This window comes from Colobus angolensis, unplaced genomic scaffold, assembly GCF_000951035.1.
Source record: "Colobus angolensis palliatus isolate OR3802 unplaced genomic scaffold, Cang.pa_1.0 Scaffold35, whole genome shotgun sequence".
In the NCBI taxonomy this organism is placed as follows: Eukaryota; Metazoa; Chordata; class Mammalia; order Primates; family Cercopithecidae; genus Colobus; species Colobus angolensis.
The window spans coordinates 11,829,831-11,838,502 of NW_012116821.1; the positions used below are offsets into that span (position 1 = coordinate 11,829,831).

The window sequence follows — 8,672 nt, forward strand, 5'->3', positions numbered from 1 at the left end:
AAAAAACAAAAAACCAAAAAAAACAAACAACTCCTGCTAACTCAGTGTCTGCCCAAACTGTCACCCAGTTTTGTGCTTGAAACCCAGGACCCTGGTGGTGTAGGCACCCAAGGGAATCTCCTGGTCTGTGGGTTTCAAAGATCGTGGGAAAAGCATAGTGACTGGGCCGGGGTGCACCATTCCTCATGGCACAGTCCCTCATGGCTTCCCTTGGGTTGGGGAGGGAGTTCCCCAACCCCTTGCACTTCCTGGGTGAGGCAATGCACCACCCTGCTTCTGCTTGCCTTCTGTGGGCTGTACCCACTGTCTAACCAGTCCCAGTGAGATGAGCTGGGTACCTCAGTTGGAAATGCAGAAACCACCTGCCTTCTGCATTGGTCTCATTGGGAGCTGCAGACTGGAGCTCTTCCTATTTGGCCATCTTGCCTGGGAATCCCTGATTTATTTATTTACTTATTTATTTAGACAGAATCTCATTCTGTTGCCCAGGCTGAAGTTCAGAGGCACAATCATGGCTCACTGCAGCCTCAAGTTTTCAGGCTCAGATGGTGACCCTCCTGCCTCGGCCTCCCGGGAAGCTGGGACTACAGGTCATACCACCATGCCTAGTAATATTTTTTTTTTTCACAGAGATGGGGTCTCACCATGTTGCCAGGCTGGTCTTAAACTCCCAGGCTCAAGTGATCTGCCCACCTTGGCCTCCTGAAGTATTAGAGTTACAGGCAAGAGTCACTGCTCCCAGACTGTGATTTATTTTTTAAGGAATCATAGATGTTGACATGTTATGCAGTAATTTGACAGGAATTGATAAACTACCAAGTAAAAGAGCCATGTATTAAATAAGATTTGAAATAACCAAACTCAGGCTTATCTCCATGGGATTTTTAAATATTTCTTTTAGGTGGAACTCAGCTGTATGAAAATAAAAGTATATCTATTTATTGATATCTTTAAAGACTATGGAGAATCAAGAAGAGAATTGAGGTCACTGACCACTTGCAGAAGCTTTTTCTCTGGCACACTAACTATTTTAACTATATTATGACCCTGTTGAGAAAATAAAATCTTTTTTTAGGCGATTGAATTGATTTCTCATGCCAAAATAATAATAATTGTTTTTTTTAGCTACAAATTTTCTCTCTCTCTTTTTTCCTTTTTTTATCAATTAAAAATGTTTATTCTGAAAGATGCTACTACAAAGTTTACAGACTCAAATGCTTATGCTTATTCAAACTATGTTTACAGAAAACTTAGAAAACAGGTTGAACTGAAACCTGTAGATCATTTTATAATATTCATGAGCAATAATTTTTTAAAGACAAAGGCTATTGTTTTAATAAAATTTAAGAGCTTTAACATGATCCCCCTTTAGTGCTTTTAATTATCACATGGCTGTAAACCAAAGATGCCCCCAAATTTTAAATGATCATTGAGACTACTTGAGCAGAAATTCTCAGGTGTCAGTACTTTTAATGTTGTGTACATCAAATTACAGTACAAAGACGACTATAAACAAGATGCAGCCCTCAGTTTCCATGAACAGCACACTATTACAGTAAACCGAGTTTATATTCCACCATTAAGTGTGGCTCTCCCATGACTTCACTTTGTGATGGATCACTAAGAATATCCTCAAATCCAATAGTCTCATCATTACCCCTCAAAATATCCAATGAAAGATTTGAGCTTGAAAGAAATGGAAGACGCTGAACCTGCTGCACTGCCTTGAATTCCATCTGTAATTTTAGTGGAGCGAATAGACCCTGAATGTTTCTCAGTGTGGAAAAATTCATTTTATCTTGGTTGAGCTGGAAATTTTTTTCTGATAATTCAAGAGGATGACTAGGCAAAAGTTCATTTTTCACACAAGAAAAACCTTTCCGAAGAAGATCATGACTTTCAAAAGGTCCACTTGCTGAAAGTTCAGTAACTGGAATACTGTCCTTTAGCTCAGATCCAAGTCCCCTGGCATTCATCTTCAGTAGCTCTGAGAACAGCCTCTCTTTTTTTTTCTTAAAAGTTTAACTTTTAAGTTCAGGGGTACCCGTGCAGGATGTGCAGATTTGTTATATAGGTAAATGTGTGCCATGATGGTTTGCTGCACAGATCATCCCATCACCTAGGTATTAAGCCCAGCATTCATTAACTATTCTTCCTGATGCTCTCCCTCCTCCCACACACAACCCTCTGACAGTCCCCAGTGTGCGTTTTTCCCCGCCATGTGTCCATGTGTTCTCGTCATTCAGAGGAACATGGAAAGACTAGACTGGCTAAGTATTCTGGCCTCCATCTTTCTCCATTATTGGATGCTACCTGCTCTCGAACATTGGACTCCAAATCTTCAGCTTTTGGACTCTTGGACCTACACCAGGGGTCTCAGGCCTTCAACCACAGATGGAAGGCTGCACTGTCGGCTTCCCTATTTTTGAGGTTTTGGGACTCAAACTGGCTTCCTTGCTCTTCAGCTTGCAGACGGCTTACTGTGGAACTTCACCTTCTGATCTTATGAGTCAATATTCCTTAAGAAACTGCATTTCATACATATTTCTTTCTCTTGTCTAATTGTCCTGACTGGAACTTCCAATACTATGTTGGATAGGAGTGGTGAGAGAGGGGATCCTTGTCTTGTGCTGGTTTTCAAGGGGAGTGCTTCCAGCTTTTGCCCATTCAGTATGATATTGGCTATGGGTTTGTCACAGATGGCTCTTATTATTTTGAGGTATGTTCCTTCAATACCTAGTTTATTGAGAGTTGTTAACATGAAGCGATGTTGAATTTTATCAAAGGCCTTTTCTGCATGTATTGAGATAATCATGTGGGTTTTGTCTTTAGTTCTGTTTATGTGATGAATCATATTTATTGATTTGCATATGTTGAATCAGACTTGCATCCCAGGGATGAAGCCTACTTGATCGTGGTGGATAAGCCTTTTTATGTGCTGCTGGATTCAGTTTGCCAGTATTTTGTTGAGGATTTTTGCATCAATGCATATCAAGGATATTGGCCTGAAGTTTTCTTTTTTTCATTGTATCTTTGCCAGGTTTCAGAATCAGGGTGCTGCTGGTCTCATAGAATGAATTAATGAGGAGTCCCTTCTCCTTGATTTTTTGGAATAGTTTCAGTAGGAATGGTAGCAGCTTTTCTTTGTACCTCTGGTAGAATTCAGTTGTGAATTCATCTGGTCCTGGGATTTTTTGGCTGGTAGGCTGTTTATTGCTGCCTCATTTCAGAACTTGTTGTTGGCCTATTGAGGGGTATGATTTCTTCCTGCTTCAGTCTTGAGAGGGTGTATGTGTCCAGGAATTTATTCATTTCTTCTAGATTTTCTACTTTATGTGCATAGAGTTGCTTATAGTATTCTCTGATGGTTGTTTGTATTTTTTGTGGGGTCAGTGGTGATATCCCCCTTATCATTTTTGATTGTGTTTGTTTGAATCTTTTTTCTTTTATGTTGGTCTAGTTAGCAGTCTATCTATTTTATAATTTTTTTCAAAAGTCCAGCTCCTGGATTTGTTGATTTTTTGATGGGGTTTTCATGTCCCTACCTCCTTCAATTCAGCTCTGATCTTGGCTATTTCTTGTCTTCTGTTAGCTTTGGCATTTGTTTGCTCTTGGTTCTCTAGTTCTTTTAATTGTGATGTTAGGTTGTTCGTTTGAGACCTTTCTAACTTTTTGATGTGGGCATTTAGCACTATAAATTTCCCTCTTAATGTTGCTTTAGCTGTGTCCCAGATTCTGGTACATTGTATCTTTGTTCTCATTAGTTTCAAATAACTTAGTGATTTCTGCTTTAATTTTATTATTTACCTAAAAGTCATTCAGGAGCAGGTTGTTCAATTTCCATGTGGTTGTATGGTTTTGAGTGAATTTGTTAATCTTGAGTTCTAATTTGCTTGCTGTGGTCTGAGAACTGTTATGATTTCAGTTCTTTTGCATTTACTGAGGAGAGTTTTACTTCTGATTATGTGATCAGTTTTAGAATAAATGACATTTAGTGATGAGAAGAATATATATTCTGTTGAATTTGGGTAGAGAGTTCTGTAGCTATCTATCAGGTCCACTTGATCCAGCACTGAGTTCAGGTCCAGATTATCTTTGTTAATTTTCTATCTCAATGATCTGTCTAATATTGTCAGTGGGGTGTTAAAATCTCCCACTATCATTGTGTGGGAGTCTAAGTCTCTTTGTAGGTCTCTAAGCCCTTGTTTTATGAATCTGGGTGCTCCTGTGTTGGGTGAATACATACTTATGATAGTTAGCTCTTCTTATTGAATTGAACCTTTTATCATTTTGTAATGCCCTTTGTCTTTTTTGATCTTTGTTGGTTTAAAGTCTGTTTTGTCAGAAACTAGGATTGCAACCCCTGCTTTTTTTGTGTTTGGTTTTTTTGGTAAACTTTCCTCCTTTTCTTTATTTTGAGCCCATGTGTGTGCCTTTGCATGTGAGATGGGTTGCTTGAAGACAACATACCAATGGGCCTTGACTCTTTATCCAGCTTGCCCTCCTGTGTCTTTTTTTATATTTTATTTTATTATTTCAATAGTTTCTCAGGAAGAGGTGGTGTTTATTTTACATGAATAAGTTTTTAGTGGTGATTTTTGAGATTTTGGTGTTCTTATCACTTGAGCATGGTACACTGCACTTAATGTGTAGTCCTTTATCCCTGACCCCCTCCCACACTTCCCCCTGAGTCCCCAGAGTCCATTATATTATTCTTATGCCTTTGCTTTCTCATAGCTTAGCTCCCACTTATAAGTGAGAGCATAGGATGTTTGGTTTTCTATTTTTGAGTTACTTCAGTTAGAATAATGGTCTCCATCCCCATCCAGGTTGCTGTTGGTGCCATTATTTAATTCCTTTTTCTGTCTGAGTAGAATTCCATGATGAATATATGCCACATTCTTTATCCACTCATTGGTTGACGGGCATTAAAACTGGTTTCATAGTTTTGCAATTGCAAATTGTGCTGCTATAAATATGCATGTACAAGTTTCTTTTTCATATAATGATTTCTTTTCCTCTGGGTGGATACCCAGTAGTGGGATTGCTGGATCAAATGATAGTTGTACTTTTAATTCTTTAAGGAATCTCCATACTATTTTCCACAGTGGTTGTACTAGTTTACATCCCCACCAGCAGTGTAAAAGTGTTCTTTTTTCACCACATTCACGCCAACAGCTATTATTTTTTGATTTTCTAATTATGGCCATTCTTGCAAGAGTAAGGTGGTATTACATTGTGGTTTTGATTTGCATTTCCCTGATAATTAGTGATGTTGCATATTTTTTCATATGTTTGCCATTTGTATATCTTCTTTTGAGAATTGTCTGCTCATGTCTTAGTTCACTTTTTGATGGGATTTTCTGTTTTTTATTCTTGCTGATTTGTTTGAGTTCCTTGAGATTCTAGATGTTAGTCCTTGTTAGGATGCATAGTTTGTGAATATTTTCTCGCACTCTTTGGGTTGTCTGTTTACTCCACTGATTATTTCTTTTGCTGTGCAGAAGCTTTTTAGATTAATTAAGTCCCATCTATTATATTTATCTTTGTTTTTGTTGCATTTGCTTTTGGGTTCTTGGTCATAAACTCTGCCTAAATCAATGTCTACAAGAGTTTTTCTGATGTTATCTTCTAGAATTTTTATGGTTTCAGGTCTTAGATGTAAGTTTTTGATCCATCTCAAGTTGATGTTTTTATAAGGTGAGAGATGAGAATCCAGTTTCATTCTTCTCTGTGCTTGCCAATTATCCCAGCACCATTTGTTGAGTAGGGTGCCCTTTTCCCACTTTATGGTTTTTGTTTGCTTTCTTAAAGATCACTTGGCTGGATTTGGCTCTATTTCTGTGTTCTCTAATCTGTTCCATTGGTCTACGTGCCTGTTTTCATACCAGTGCCATGCTGTTTTGATAACTACAGCCTTGTAGTATAGTTTGAAGTCTGGTAATATGATGCCTCCAGATTTGTACTTTTTTCTCAGTCTTGTTTTGGATATGTGGGCTCTTTTTTTGTTCCATATGAATTTTAGGATTGATTTTTCTAGTTCTGTGAAGAATGATGATATTATTTTGATGAAAATTGCATTCAAATTATAGATTGCTTTTGGCAATATGGTCATTTTCCCAAGTGATTCTATCCATCCATGAGCATGAACACGGGATATGTTTCCATTTGTTTGTGTCTTCTATGATTTCTTTCAGCAGTGTTTTGTAGTTCTTGTAGAGGTCTTTCACCTCCTTGGTTAGGTGTATTCCTAAGTATTTTATTATTATTATTTTTTGCAGCTGTTGTAAAAGCGGTTGAGTTCTTCATTTGATTCTCAGCTTGGTCACTGTTAGAGTATAGCAATACTACTGGTTTGTGTACATTGATTTTGTATCTTCAAACTTTACTGAATTTGTTTTTCAGATCTAGGAGCTTTTTGGATGAGTCTTTAGGGTTTTCTAGGTATACAATCATATTACCAGTGAGCAGAGGACGGTTTGACTTCCTTTTTACTGATTTAATGCCTTTGTTTCTTTCTATTGTTGATTGCTCTGGCTAGGACTTCCAGTACTATGTTGAATGGAAGTGGTGAAAGTGGGCATCCTTGGCTTGTTTCAGTTCTCAGGGGAATGCTTTCAACTTTTCCCCTTTCAGTATAATGTTGACTGTGTGTTTGTCATAGATGGCTTTTATTACTTCAAGTTATGCCCCTTCTATGCCAATTTAACTGAGGGTTTTAATCATAAAGACACTGGATTTTGTCAAATGCTTTTCCTGCATATATTAAGATGATAATGTAATTTTTGTTTTTAATTATTTATGTGGTATATCACATTTATTGACTTGGATATGTTAGACCAACCCTGAGTCCCTGTTTGACCATGGTGTATTACCTTTTTGATATGATTTTGGGTTTGGTTAGCTAGGATTTTGCTGAGGATTTTTGCTTCTATGTTCATCCGGGAAATTGGCCTATAATTTTCTTCTAATTGTTATGTCCTTTCTTCGTTTTGGTATTATGGTAATACAGGCTTCATAGAATGATTTAGGGAGGATTCCCTATTTCTCTATCTTTTGGAATAGTATCAGTAGGATTGGAACAAATTCTTCTTTGAATGTCTGGTAGAATTCAGCTTTGAATCCACCTGGTCCTGGATATTTTTTTGTTGGCAATTTTAAAATTACTGTTTCAATCTTGCTGCTTGTCATTGGTCTATTCAGGGTTTCTGTTGCTTCCTGGTTTAATCTAGAAGGGTTGTATATTTCCATGAATTTATCCATCTCCTCTAGGTTTTCTCATTTGTGAACATAAAGCTGTTTATAGTAGCTTTGAATGATCTTTTGTATTTCTGTGGTATTAGTTGTAATATCTCCTGTTTCATTTCTAATTGAGGTTAATTGGACTTTTTCTCTTTTTTTTTTTGGTTAATCTTACTAATGGTCTACTGATATGTTTATCTTTTCAAAGAATCAGCTTTTTGTTTCATTTATCTTTTATATATTTTTTTCAATTTCATTTAGTTGTGCTCTGGCCTTGGTTATTTCTTTTCTTCTGCTGGGTTTGGATTTTATTTGTTCTTGTTTCTCTAGTTCCTTGAGGTTGGAGCTCAGATTGTCTGTTTGTGCTGTTTAAGACTTCTTGATGTAGGCATTTAATGCTATGAGCTTTCCTTTTAGTATTGCTTTTACTGTATCCCAGTGGTTTTGGTAGGTTGTGTTACTATTAGCATTCATCCCAAATAATTTTAAAATTTGTATCTTGATTTCACTGTTGACCCAAAGTTCATTCAGGAGCAGATTATTTAATTTCCATGTATTTGTATAGTTTTGAGGATTCCTTTTGGAGTTAATTTCCAATTTTATTCCACTATGATTTGAGAGAGTACTTGATGTAATTTTGATTTTTTAAAATTTATTGCCTTGTTTTATGGCCTATCATATGGTCTGTCTTGGCGAGTATCCCATGTGCTGATGAAAAGAACGTATATTCTGCAGTTGTTGGATAGATTGTTCTATAAATATCTGTTAAGTCCATTTGTTCTAGGGTATAGTTTAAATTCGTAGTTTCTTTGTTGACTTTCTGTTTTGATGACCTCTGAAGTGCTGTCAGTGAAGTATTGAGGTCTGCCACTATTATTGTTGTGCTCTCTATCTTATTTCTTAGTTCTAATAGTAATTGTTTTATGAATTTGGGAGCTCCAGTACTAGTTATAGTATATTTAGGATTGTGATATTTTCCTGTTGGACTGCTCCTTTTATCATTATATAACATCCCTCCTTGTCTTTTTAAACTGTTGTTGCTTTGAAGTCTGTTTAGTCTGACATAAGAATAGCTACATCTGCTCACTTCTGGTTTACATTTGCATAGACTATCTTTTCTATCTTTTTGCACCCCTTTACCTTAAATTTATGTGTGTCCTTATGTGTTAGGTGAGTCTCTTGAAGAATGCAGATACTTGGTTAGTGGGTTTTTATCCATTCTGCCATTCTGTATCTTTTAAGTGGAGCATTTAGGTCATTTACATTCAATATTAGTATTGAGGTGTGAGGTACTGTTCTATTCATCATGCTAGTTGTTATTGTCTTTTTTTAATCTTGTGTTGTTGTTTTATAGGCCCTGTGAGATTTATGCTTTGAGGAGGTTCGAATTTGGCGTATTTCAAGATTTTGTTTCAATATTTAAAACCCCT

General features: G+C 36.8%; 1 protein-coding gene across 1 annotated transcript; it reads right to left on the minus strand.

The window, feature by feature from the left end:
• Positions 1 to 1,161: 1,161 nt before the first annotated feature.
• LOC105519503 (proteasome maturation protein) lies at positions 1,162 to 1,999 on the minus strand. Its single transcript, XM_011952878.1, has one exon. It carries the CDS (start codon positions 1,974 to 1,976, stop codon positions 1,551 to 1,553), a length of 426 nt encoding a protein of 141 aa, XP_011808268.1. The 5' UTR covers positions 1,977 to 1,999; the 3' UTR covers positions 1,162 to 1,550.
• Positions 2,000 to 8,672: the final 6,673 nt, after the last annotated feature.

What these genes read in the sequence shown, in the direction of transcription:
- LOC105519503 (XM_011952878.1), bottom strand. Translation starts at nt 1,976, where the DNA reads ATGAATGCCAGGGGACTTGGATCTGAGCTAAAGGACAGTATTCCAGTT.